At 39.1% G+C, this 14,007-nt stretch overlaps 1 protein-coding gene across 1 annotated transcript; it reads left to right on the top strand.

The window, feature by feature from the left end:
- Nucleotides 386–13,483, top strand: LOC8069680 (double-strand break repair protein MRE11). Its single transcript, XM_021465549.1, has 22 exons — nucleotides 386–453; nucleotides 3,364–3,662; nucleotides 3,808–3,892; nucleotides 8,009–8,138; nucleotides 8,433–8,590; nucleotides 8,690–8,780; nucleotides 9,385–9,504; nucleotides 9,596–9,664; nucleotides 9,746–9,837; nucleotides 9,950–10,052; nucleotides 10,181–10,288; nucleotides 10,371–10,433; nucleotides 10,499–10,570; nucleotides 10,964–11,041; nucleotides 11,116–11,178; nucleotides 11,285–11,348; nucleotides 11,933–12,015; nucleotides 12,299–12,412; nucleotides 12,546–12,590; nucleotides 12,663–12,821; nucleotides 12,926–13,093; nucleotides 13,181–13,483. The coding sequence occupies exons 1-22, from the start codon at nucleotides 386–388 to the stop codon at nucleotides 13,220–13,222; spliced, it is 2,274 nt and encodes a 757-aa protein (XP_021321224.1). The 3' UTR covers nucleotides 13,223–13,483.

Raw genomic sequence — 14,007 nt, 5'->3', positions numbered from 1 at the left:
CGAAGCTGGCGAAGGAGGACGCGCGATGCTTCTCCTATCGCGCGAAGTGGTGGTGGCGCGAAGGGAAACCGCGCGAAGGGAAGAAAAAAGCCCGCGAGGTGGAACCGAGAATCCCGTGATCTTTATTTGCATAGCCGGACTCCTTTGGCATATATGCCAAGTTTCCCCCTCCAAATGCATAGCTATGTAAAATACAAAGTCCAAATGCATAACGATTGGAGGGGTTTTTTTTGGAGTTTTATGCATTTCGGTAAATGCCAAGTCTATTTGCATAATGGTTGGAGTTGCTCTTATTATACCTGCAACAGAAGCGAGGAGCTTGCAGTAGAAGCCTTCGAGCTGACCAGTGACTCAGTGAGGCACTCTGGGCTTGCCGCATCACCGGATGGCTGGATCTCCCCGGCCGGCGCCGGCGACGGGGCCGGCGACGACGACGGACGGCAGCGCCAGGATGTGAGTGTGCCCTAGCTCTGCTAGTAGCTGATCGATCTGCCTGCAGGCCGGCCGCCGCGCGCGGCGCGTTGCTGTGTTAATTAGCTACTAGATTGATTGGTTAGAGAGTTCGATTAGCTAGGGCATGCATGTGCAGTTCAGCGCCCTTCCTCTGCTAGCTGCACTACGATCTGATGCGTTGTTTTTTGTTTTGTTTTGTTTTGGCTTTTTCCTTCAGGCTTCAGCTAGCTCTACTACGATCTGATGCGTTGTTGGTTCTTCTTCTAGAGTTCTAATTTGGAATTTAGGATCCTGGTTCCTCCACCATATTATATCGATGTATATATCTCAGCCTACATCAGCAGATTTAGAGTTGTATTTGATTTTGCATTTTTTTTTACACATATATATACCACGCACCTTGACAACCTCGATTTCTTTAAATTTTCCTCGCGTCGTTTCATTTTTTTTTCGGCTTTATTATATTTTATCCATTTTGCCACTATGCGACTTCTTATCTCCATTTCATCACTTTTTCGACCAAGGCCTTGTTTACTTCCCAAAAAATTTTGCAAAATTTTTCACATTTCCCGTCACATTGAATTTTTAGACGCATGTATGGAGTATTAAATATAGACGAAAATAAAATCTAATTGCACAGTTTGGTCGAAATTGACGAGACGAATCTTTTGAGCCTAGTTAGTGCATGATTAGACAATATTTGTCAAATACAAACGAAAATGCTACAGTGCCTGTTTTGCAAAATTTTTTGGAACTAAACAAGGCCCAAATGAATATACCAGAATCGTATTTCGGAGTATATGAGACCAGAGGCCGTAAGCATGTAGCAATAATGCAGCGATCTATCCCCCTCACGGTGCTCCTTTAATTTCGGAGTATATGAGACCAGAGACCGTTTGCATGCACTCATGATTAACTTCCACATTATGAGTAGGTTTAAAAAAAAACTTCCACATTATGAGTACGTAGTTATTTTTGTGGAACTTCCATAATGACATGTATAAAGCTAAACTCACCAGATAAATCAATACCAAAATCATGTTTAAATTTTCTTTTCTTCTTACCATCATATATATGTAGTTATCTTTATTATACAACAAGGAGTTGGGATGTCAGTGACTTTTGTCCAAACTATCAAAAGACTGCTAACGGGTATGTTGGATTAGGACAGGATCTATCACAACGCCGCTCATTAACCAATCCTTTTCCAATCCTGTTTCGTCGGTGCAACGACCTTACACGTGATTGCTGCTTATATATAGTTAAGAATGTTGGCTTCCCTGCTGCCTCCAGTCTCTCCTATCTTCAAAACCTAAGGCCTAAGCTACCCTATCAATCTTTTAGGCCTTGTTTAGTTCTCAAAATTTTTCAAGATTCTTCATCACATCGAATATTTGGACGCATACATAGAGCATTAAATATAAATAAAAAAATAACTAATTATACAGTTTGTCTGTAATTTGCGAGACGAATCTTTTGATCCTAGTTACTCCATGGTTGGATAATGATTGTCAAATACAAACGAAAGTGCTACGATAGCTGAACCCAACAAAATTCACGAACTAAACAAGACCTTAGAATTAAGGATGTTGATAGAATTTTAGTCCTGTTGTGGCTTGATAATTTGTAACATTCCTTCCCCACTCTCCTAGTATGTCTGTTCAGTTCTTGGCTTCGTATAGCCCCTCCACAACCCCCCTCCTTCTTCTCTCTTTGTAAGTATAAGCTCTGTACTTGTAACCTCTGTTTTGGTTTTATAAAAATTCACCGTAAGGATCTCCCCCATGGTATGTTACGTCAAAAATTGTATATTGTGTTTTGCATATACATATTAGCAAGTTTAAATGCATACATTACACACACTTTTTTTTCCATATAGTAAATAATGTGTTGATAATAACTTGCTTGATATTGATTTTTCCATTAATAAGGCTGACATCACTTTGATTTTCCAGTTTGGTTTCATACAATATGTTGCCACCCTTCTCTCTCTCTCTCTCTCTCTCTCTCTCTCTCTCTCTCTCTCTCCTATTTTTCTTTGTTTTTTGTTTTATATTCACGTTTGCCACTAGTCTGCTTAGTGTCATAGCCATCGATCATCAGATCATTCACAATGAACTAGTCATGGGATATATACTTACTATCTAGTTGAAAACGGCTTTGGCTACCATGGTGCTCCACGTGTGGAGTTGTTTTCTTTGGCGTCATTTGGTACTGCTTCACCAGAAGCCGTAGGAGAAGCCATCGATCGGAAGAGCCATGTCAAATGCATCCCTTATGGTGGTATCTTTTGTCATATGTTGAGAATTTCTTGGTATTAATCAGTAATCAATATTATTTGGCATGTTTTATCATTTGAGCAAACACATGGTTATCTAAATGTAATCAACAAGTAGACATGGCTGGTATGGTGGCGGTCATAATCAATCACTACCAGATTGATGCATTTCTCCTAGTGCAGTAAAGAGCAACTTACCAACTGTGCAAGGGCACACGGAAATAATTACTCGGAGACAATTAGTCGGGAGTTGGGTAGTAAACCAACTCTTCTTAAATGCTAAAAGCTGCATAACTATCAAGTACTAGGAGAATCCCACCCACTCGGAGAACTCAAATATTCTGGTAGTGAATGTTTTCAAGACGTCCGATTAATCGTGATTAATCGCGACTAATCGTCCTGGACGGTTGGAGGTACTCGACTAGGCCTCCGACTTGGCCAGAACGACCGTCGTCCGATTAGTCGTCGACTAGTAGCGATTAATCGTCCGTCCAGGTTGTCTGGCGTGCGTCTAGTCAGGAGATGGTCCAGTTAATGGATGGGCTGCATCTTAGAGTTGGGCCTAGCTAGCTGTCTTATATTTTGGCCCAAGCCCATTAGAGTTTGTGTTGTCTACCCCTCACTCATTTCAGCACAACACATTCACTCCTCTCCTCTCCTCCCGTCCAGCAGCAGCAGCCACCTCCATTGATGTCCTCCTCTCCTCTCCTCCCTTCTGTCTCTCAGCTGCTCCTCCTCCTCTCCTATCCTCCCTTCCGTCTCCCAGCTTCTCCTCCCTCCCTTCCAGCTGCCCTCCCTCTCTTCCTTGCGGCTGCTGCTGCAAGCGTGCAGCTGTGCAAGGGAGGACTGCACGACGAAGATGCTCCCTTCAAGCATGCAGCGTGCAGCGTAGAGCAGCCAGCGAGACAAGAAAAGGCTCTGCAGCAGCCAGGTAAGTGGCCAGCTGACCTATCTAGACTCTAGAGCCTAGAACATATATATATATATATATATATATATATATATATATATATGGTATAATGTGTATTGTATATAGCTACATAATATATATGGTATATATCCGTCCCCATATGTAGGGGACGACCAGGGGACTCGTCCAGGGTCAATTAATCGTATTGGACGACGACTAATCGTCCTGGACGACCTGGACGGTCCCCCAGCGTCTAGACACGACCAGACGTCTTGAAAACATTAGTCATAATTTAAAGTGATAAAGTTGATGGATGTCATAACCAATATAGGGGTTGACTTAATGACTACAGAACTATCCAAAAATCACTACTTGTTTGGTTTGGAGAGCTAAACTTTAACTCTCATCATATCAAATATTTCGACGTATACATGGAGTACTAAATATAAACTATTTATGAAACTAAAAATATAGCTAGAGAGTAATTTGCGAGACGAAACTTTAAGCCTAACTAGCCCATGATTAGATAATAATTAACAAATTAAACAAAAATGATATAGTACCTAGTAAACTTTAACACCCACAACCAAACACCCCCTAATCACCACATGCTAGCTAGTGTAAGTGCATTTCAGCGTTCCTAGTCATAAAATGTTGCTGTCAGGTATTTGTTGTTTTTTTGTGTGTTGTAATTCATGCTTGTTAGTTAAAGCAACTGGTTCTCTAGTTTTATGCTAGTTCATTGTAGTTTGTAATTTCATGAGATAATTTTATTTTCCATCAAAAGGAGAATAATGGGGATATTGGTGCCTTAGTTGCATGTGTCCTTATCATTTCATGGACGTGCTACATCATGTACTTATCTCTAGCTAGCTTAATGATCTCTCCAGTTAATTGTGAACATCCCTAAATGAATTAACTTTAATTTGAATAATGATATATGCTCCCTCCATTTTTATTTAAATGTCATATTACTCTGTCCTATGTCAAACTTTTGTATCTTTGACCATCGATTTCAAAATATTATATTGGTTCATGACATAAGATTTATGTTAGACAGATTCACTATGAAAAAGAGTTTCACAATTATAATTCATATGCCATGAAAACTATAAGAATTTTTAAAAATAGATAATCAAAGATAGTAATATTTGACTTAGGACATGTGACATGTAAAAAAAGAACAGAGGGAGTATACAAATAAAGTCATTAGCTACAAATATATAATAAAATCAAGTTTATTCTAAATTCTTGTTGACATCATCATCATCATTATCATCATATAATAATTCTCTCATACACCGGAGTCCATATCCATAATTGGCAATAACATTAATCCTATCTTATTTGTATCATGTAACAGTAACACCCAGAGTCCATCATCATCATATAGTAATTTTCTCATACACCGGAGTCCACATCCATAATTGGCAATAAACACATTAATCCTATCCTATTTGTATCATGTAATGCTCAGAGTCCAAACAGCTCAAATCCACTCTACATGCTAAGTGAAGAACCACACCTGCCACCATCTCACTTACGCTTTCGTCCTCACTTCGCGTAAAAGAGTTAACTTGGGATGGTGGGATGGACTCTAGAGGTCTTATATGTTGGTTTAACCTGCACTCAACAACCAATGTGGGACTAAACCCTTCATAATATCTCATTAACATGGACATAGGCCACTATGGGCCAAATTGCAAATTGGACCGGATGTGACATATCACTTGGTAATGGCAAATAAAAAACAACTTACTATAGGTAGTAGTATAAAAATAGATGATGTAATAGATAAGCTAGCATAGAGAAATCAAATAACATTCAGTTTAATTAGTTTGTAGACATAAGGCCACTTAGAATCTGATGCTAGTAGATTTTTTTATCTGTGTTGCACAAATAAGAAGTAACTTCCTTTCTTATTATGTGAAACACCCACATAGATGTCCATTTAATCATGACCATATTTGCCAATTTACCTCATCTAGTGAACTCATGCACACATCTAGCATTCAACCAAAAAGTTTTTCTTGAACACGCAACAGAGGTAGCACTATACTAAGAAGAGAACAAAACACAGGGTAAGATCCCTTACTACACAAACCGACACCAAATCTAGATATTAAAACCAAGAAACATGCTCTTTACAGTAATAGACCAACCACGACTATATATATAGGCTAGTTGACCTTCCTCTGGCATAAGGGCAAGGAGAAAATTCACCTCGTGCTCTGGCCAAACCCCAAAGATGTATATCCTCCATAGCTAGCAGCAAAGCTTGAACCACACTAGAGGAAGCCCATAAAAAACACACCTAGTGTGATGCTTCTAGAGAGTCCAAACTAGAATCACAAGGAAATTAAGGCCCTTTTGAATAAGACAAATCGTTCCTCAAAGAAAAGTCTTCCATTTGAGGACAAAGGTGATGCAAACCAACCCTTTGCAGGAGGGAGAACCAGATTTCTTGAGCAAAAATGCAAAAACGCATGATAATAATAGGTGGTTGATGTTCATAGGTGGTTGATGTTTTCCTCATCCTAATCACAATGAGGGCAACTAGGAGGATGCTGAAGACCAAATCTTGCAAGTCGATTAGTTGTCCATCATATGTTTCTAGCAACCAACCACATGAGATGTTGCATAAGCCAATTTTGCCTACTAGATGTCACTAGAGAGTTGCCAAATGAAAGAATCTTCCACATCCTGCTGCAAGGCTATTGTTGAAATGTCATCCAACAATCCAAGAAATTCATAAATGACTCTAGCAGTTAGAGTGCCCTACAAGTGTGGTATGAATCATTAGGACCTCTAGAACCATCCTTTTGTGGACACGTCTTTTAGATACTATAGAAAACACTTGAGGTACAATATCAGCCACCCTCTTATCGGACTAGAAGAGGTTTTGAGCACCATTTTTTCATGAATCTGAAGTTGAAATACTCCCGATGATCAACCGGGACCACTCTTTTGCACAACCATCTCATCCTAAGTGCCCAATAGAGATTTTGGATATTTGGAAATGCCAAGTCCTTGAAGCTCTTTAGGGACACAAACTTTTGACCAAGGCCTTGTTTAGTTCACCCCAAAAACCAAAAAGTTTTCAAGATTCTCCATCACATCGAATCTTGCGACACATGCATGAAGCATTAAATATAAACGAAAATAAAAACTAATTACACAGTTTACCTGTAAATCGCGAGACGAATCTTTTGACCCTAGTTAGTCTATGATTGGACAATATTTACCACAAACAAACGAAAGTGCTACAGTAGCGAAATCCAAAAAATTTCACATCTAAACAAGGCCCAAGCCACTAAGCAATGACCACCTTTTACATCATTTCTACCACTCCACAAGAAACCTCTTTTGATTTTGCTAATTGCTTTAATAGCCTAAGGAGATATATCAACAACCATGGCAAGATAAAACCAGCATGGAAGTAAGCATTCAACCAAATTTGATATCATATTTCTCATATCTAGGTTGATGAATTGATATCATCTTTGATCTTGCCACTTATGGCCCAACCAAATTTTATGCTATGAAAAAACTGGCCTTGTCAAATTTTTGGTGTTTAGTTTTGTGCATGATCCAGTCAATTAATGTTTGGGTGGATGTTTTCCACACATCAAAGTATGGAACCCCCATCATTTTGGATTGCATAGATAAGGGGCTGTTTAGTGCACCAAAAATTTTGCAAAGTTTTTAAGATTTCCATCACACCGAATCTTGTGGCACATGTATGGAGCATTAAATAAAAATAAAAATAATTAATTGCATAGTTCGCCTATAATTTGTGAGATGAATCTTTTGAGCCTAATTAGTCTATGATTAGATAATAATTATCAAATATAATGAAAGTGCTACAGTAGCCAAAACCAAAAAAAATTCACCAACTAAACAGCCCCTAAGTGGTCTAGGAAATGCCAAAGTTCAGAGCCACTATCAGTTTGTTGCATCAAATTCCCAAGTGAAAGGCAACTTCTTTTATTTGGCACATGAGAGCTCTTGAGCACCAGTTCTCACTCGACCAAGACATATATATATAATACCTTCATGGACACATCATGGTTGTGTTCCTCATTCTAGGAACATTTCCGTTCCCGTTCCAAGAACATTTATATTCTCATAGTATAAAAACATTATAAAGTATTGCTACGTGTTCCTATTTCTTCCGGTTCCACATTTACATTTCCTTTTGGGAACATGGCTGCTAAAATTGTGCCTGCAAACTTTTTTTCTCAAAAACACAAGAGAGAGTTATGCATCATATTATTAAGAAGAATTTTTATGCATCAGTTCATTAAGAAGAATATCATACATGCAAATGACAATCTCTTATTTAACTTTTGAATCGTGTTTTCCAGGGGGGGCAACACTCTACGCATACTTGTGGCGACGGATTGCCACCTTGGCTACCTTGAGAAGGACGAGGTGCGCAGATTTGACTCCTTCGCCACATTTGAAGAGATCTGCTCTTTGGCCGTAAAAAATAAGGTACATAATAAGGATCTTATCAAAAGATTCTATTTTTTTGTGTGTGCACCCTCTCTTTTCCAATGCACATACGTGTTGTACTTTATGAAAGATTACAATGTTTTTCAGACTAAACTCAATGCCTTGCAACGGGTGTTGGTATCTTTAGATGATTTGTCCTATCTGCTTCATATATGTCGTGCTTTTTTTGTTTTTTTACCAATTGTATTACACAAAGTATTCAAGCATATATATGAACCATTTTTTAGACAAATATAACCATGAAGAATTTGAGGTATATATGACGAATTATAGGTGGATTTCCTACTCCTTTGTGGCAATTTGTTTCATGAGAACAAACCTTCCAATTCGACATTGGTGAAGGCCATTGAGATCCTGCTGCGCTATTGCATGAACGACTGCCCAGTTCAGTTTCAGGTGATCAGTGATCAAGCAGCCAGCCTCCAGAACAGGTGCAGTGATCCATCATTCTCTCCAACTCCTGAACATGACTCTTTCAGATACAGTGACGGGCTGTTTTCCGGTCTAATTGTCAAGTAGTGATTTTTCAGGTTTGGTCAAGTGAATTATGAAGACCCAAACTACAAAATTGGCTTGCCTGTGTTTACCATCCATGGGAACCAAGATGATCCTACTGGACTTGTATGAACATTATGAATTACTCCCTCTGGTCCATTTTATCTGGCGCACACACATACCAAGATTCGAACTTTAAAAACTTTGACCAATAATTAAGCTAATAATTTTTAACTACTATAATACAAACTTTATATAGTTAGATTTGTAAGGAATTATAAATCCAATGATTATAAGTTTATAAGCATAAGTAATATAATATAAAGTAAATGAATGATGAAAGTAGGAGACCGTGTCATTCTAACTTGCGCCAGATAAAATGGACCGGAGGGAGTATGATTTTGTTTCCTCTATGTTTCTCCACTTAAAAAGGATAAATACTCTCTCTCTCTCTCTCTCCAGATACAAGGTCATTAGTTTTTGTTGTATCACGTTGTTTATAGTCATAGAAATAAAATTATAATGATCATACAGAAGCACTTTAAAGTATGGATCCAATGATATCAGTCCTATTACCTCAATGCAAAACTCTACAAATATGTTAAGCTGATTGTTAATCAAAGCTTATCAAATTTGAATTGTGAAATTATTGTATGCCTTCTTAAAACAAACGGTGGTAGCATTTTTTGTTCACTTATAAATTATAATACACTTGTTTCTATTCTTGTAGGATAACCTGTCAGTAAACGATATATTGACAGCAGGAAATCTTTTGAATTATTTTGGCAAGACAGATCTTGGATGCACCAGTGTTGGCAAAGTAAAAATTTATCCACTATTTATCAGAAAGGTATATCCACTTGGAGTTTTGTATTCTATGAATGTCAACAAAACTCAGTTATTACTTATAAGAGTCTGATAAATAGTTTGTTTTATTTCAGGGTGAAACTTATATTGCCCTATATGGACTTGGCAATATTAAGGATGGGAGACTCAAGAGAATGTTACATGTACTTCACCAAATAGCTTCCCTAAGATATGTACAATTTTCATACATTTGTTTACATGTATAATGTATTATTCTTCATCAGGAACCTGATGCGGTTAACTGGATGCAACCTGAAATCCAAGATGAGACACTGGGCCCTGACTGGTTCAACATCTTGGTCCTTCACCAAAAGAGGTGCACAATCTCTGACTGAGAAATCATCTATATGAAGATTTTATAACCATTTTGTGATTTTATTTTTGTGGTTACGCTTCCTGATCAGAAGTTATTCTCTGTAATTCTGTAGGACACGTGGAAGTCCTAGAGATGCCATAAGTGAGCTCCTCTTGCCACGTTTTGTGGACTTGGTAATTTGGGGCCATGAGCATGAATGTCTGATTGATCCCCAGGTAACAAGACATATTACATATTTAAAAAGAGGAGTAAATGCAACATATGCATGTTTAGTCAAGTGTTCCTTCTTTATGCATTTTGTATTTAAATATAATTTTGTTTTCCTTCTATCAACTACTAACAGGAGGTTCCTGGAATGGGTTTCCATATCACCCAACCAGGCTTCTCAATTGCTACCTCACTGATCAATGCTGAAGCAAATCCAAAGCATGTGCTCTTGTTGGAAATCAAGGTCAGTACTGATGCAACATGCTGCACTAACATTCAAATATCTCCTTTTTTCATTTTTTATTTCTCATGTTGCCCTTGAACAGGGGAGAGAGTACAGGTCAACCAAAATACCTCTGCAGTCTGTTAGACCTTTTGAGTATGCAGAGGTAATCTAGTTCTTACTTCATGTCCACCTCAGTCAAGTGAACTACATCAAGAGAATGTCATGCAGGTTGTACTGGAGGACCAGGTTGATGTTGATCCTGGTGATGAAGCAACCATTTGTGAGCATTTGCACAAAGTTGTAAGTCCCCAACTAATAGCTTGTATTTTGTAAAAAAAAAACTCTGTCCGTTTTCAAGAATATGTTGCAGTGACTGGTTAAATTACTTCAAGAATAGAATAATCAGATCCTTCAGTTGTTAGATATCTATACTCCCTCCATTCCAAATTATAAGTCATTCCAAGAATCTTTGAGAGTCAAACTATCTCAAGTTTGATCAAATTTATAAGTCATTCCAAATTACATTGTTCATTAACTATATTTTCATATTATACCTATTTGATGTTATAAATCTTTGTAATTCTCTCTATAATTTTGGTCAAAGTTGAGATGCTTTGACTCTCCAACATTCTTCGAATGACTTATAATTTGGGATGGAGGGAGTACTACATACTGACGGCAGAGTGGCTTCAGGTGAACAACCTTATTGAGAAGAGCAGGGAAGGAGCACCCACTGGATCAAAGCCTATGCTTCCATTAGTTAGAATAAAGGTAAATCAGGAGCTCTTGATGGCAATTTTGTCCCTCAAGGTTGTAAACATAAAAGAGATTGAATTGTTCTTCAGGTCAATTACACTGGGTATTCGATGATAAATTCAAAGCAATTTGGTCAACACTATGTGGGCAAGGTACCTCATAAAATAATTATAATGGAATAACTTAGCAATGTGATGTAATCTTTTTAATACTACTATTACATAGTGTTTCTGGTTACTACTACCATTGCTCTTTTAGGTTGCAAACCCACAAGACATCCTTCTTCTTACAAGATCAAGGCAAAGGCATCAAACTATGCAAGGTATGCCTATTATGGTTTTCTTTAAAAACAATACATGAGAGAGGAATGCTAGGGTACACTCATATGAGTTTCTGTTCTAGAATACTTTTTTTAGTTCGCCAATCAATTTATTGTTAACAAGGCTATATTACTATCTTATTGAGAGAATATTGACAGTCAACATTGTAGATTGGTTGATGAAAAGTATACTATATTTTTCTTACTAGTACATTCATAGTATCATACCTTTACTGCTATATATTAATAGGATGCAGTGAATAAAGTTACATCTGAGAGCCTATGTAAAATTTGAAAAACGTCAAAAAAAGAAAAACAAGCAGATGAGTGTTTTTTTTTATGAAACAGAGCCCCTAAAAAGTAGAAAAAAGGTTACAAGAAAGTATGTGGCCAGTTTAAATATATTAACAAACATGTGACTGTAATTTCAGGCTGTCTCTTGTATGGTTGGCACTTCTGTTTAATGCAACGAGACACAAGATTTGACATTTCATCTTTTTCTATATATTACTTAATTAGCAAATCAATATTGTTATTCTGGTTGAGTAATGTGGTCTATTGAACTTTTTTCTTTCTATATTCCGTAGAAAGCTGTAACATTTCTGAAGAGCTTTGTACAAATGATCTCAACCAGGAGACAGTTGAAGCGCTTATTGCAGACAGTAACTTGGTACTGAAGTTCCTCCTGATCCTTTCTAATACTAGTCAAGATGTCTCTCACTCTTTTTTGCATAGGACGTACGTCCACCATTCCATTGCTAGACGAGCATGTTTGCTTGTCTAAAAAGCCATAGCTGAAAATACTATTTGCTGATTTATTGTGAGAGAAAAATACTGTTGAATGGCTGGCAAATTCGGTAGATAAGCTCAAGCAAATAGGCTTGCACATGATGAAGGTTGATGCATGCTAACAAAAATCTGTACGTTTTGTCATCCCATCCTTGCTTTTCCAGAAACTGGAGATCCTTTCCGTAGACGATTTGAACAGTGCAATCAATGATTTTGTCAAGGAGGACGACAAGACGGCATTTCACGCTTGCCTGCAGCAAAACATCGAGGAAGCGATAGTAAGATATTCTACCAGTTTACATGAACGAAAAACTAGTCTGCATGGAATGACTGAATGTCCAAACTCCAAACTGTCTAACATTTCTAACTTCAATTTCAATTCTGAAGAACCTCTGGTTGGATAATTTGCAGAACAAATTGACTACTGCCAAAGAGGATTCTGTTGACCAAGAAAAAGTAAGGCATCAACTGATATATGTCTTTAATTTCTTCATTCAAGCTGACAAGCTGAGTAATCTTATTGTACAGCTCCAGGAAAAGGAAAGCCAATCCAAGGAAAGAACAAGCTCCCAAAATCTGCAGACTGACACACTCAGCGTGTTTGAGAAGCAGAAGTGCTTGACGACAACAGAGGAGAAGGAGCAGCAGGCCCTTGACTCGGATGATGATGAACCCATCGAATCTTCAGTAAGTGATATCTTCTTCAGCCATCACAAATTATTCAAGTCTAGGTAGTAGTGGCAGCAGGCTTCTTGCCTAATGACACGTTGATGTGCTGCTCCATGCTCAAGGACCCGGAGGAGAGTGGTAGCCAGCAAGCAGGAAAGAAGAGGCGAGCGGCACCGGGCGGCGGAGGATCTACAGCTGCCAGTTGGAGGAGGAAGACGGACCTGGCTTCGTTCCAGAGGGTTCCGGCGAAGGAAGACGACGCCAACGCGGCCAAGAAACGACGGGCTCCTGTAAGCTGTCTCGTCCAGAGATCTCTCAGTTATCAGCTCTGGATGATATTGATATCCCAAGGTTTGAGCTTTTGACTTGCTGTGCAGATTGCCGCCGGGAGGTATGGGGCTGTGATCAGGAGGAATTGATGAGCTAGATCGGCGGCCGGAATGACTGTGTTCCTTTTGGGAGTGTAGCATTGGAGCGATCTCAATTTCTTTTGGGAGTAGCCTCTGGGTGAACTGGCTAGTGGCTACCGTACTGAATTCAATCTTTAGGTTCATGGTTCCAGTGGATTCTGCATTGGGCTTTGCTAATTGACTGTATTCCTGATCAATGCCGCATTATTGGTCTTTCCTAATTGACTGTATTCCTGATCCTGAATCCTGATCAACTAGTTACTATATCTATATCGGTAACTCTTCGGCGAACCTGAATTTTTCTTTTGACCGAGAAGCTCTGCTCTCTTCCGGCCTCCTACCTCCATCGCCAACGGTGGGCGCGGACGTGGAGGTCAACTTGTGGATAGAGCCACCGACAGGTGGGCCCGAGTGTCGGTGTTGATTCAAGGATCCAAGTCAAATGTGAAAGGGTGAGAGAAGGGAAGGGCGAAGGAGATGACACTCCGGGGGCCGGAACGGAACGTGGCGGTGCTCCGGCGGACGGCCGCGGCGGCGTAGCCAACGGAGGAGCCCACTCTCCTCAAAAGAAAAAAAGGAGGAGCCCACAGAGTGCCCCATGAACGGGAAGTCGGGAACCGTCACATCTTGGTGGAAGTGGAATGGTTCAGGTACTCTGCAGATTTCGTTCCTGATTTTGTTGGAGTGGAATGCTGTGTTCTTGGGCTTCCCTCGCTCCTACGGCATTTGCCAGTTGGATCTAACCTTACTTCATTTGTGCTGTGCTGATCTAGTCTAGTCTGAATGCACATATC

Source organism: Sorghum bicolor, chromosome 7 (assembly GCF_000003195.3).
Source record: "Sorghum bicolor cultivar BTx623 chromosome 7, Sorghum_bicolor_NCBIv3, whole genome shotgun sequence".
Lineage (NCBI taxonomy): Eukaryota > Viridiplantae > Streptophyta > Magnoliopsida > Poales > Poaceae > Sorghum > Sorghum bicolor.
The sequence above is the reverse complement of the archived record's forward strand: the minus strand, read 5'-3'. Positions and strand labels throughout refer to the sequence as shown.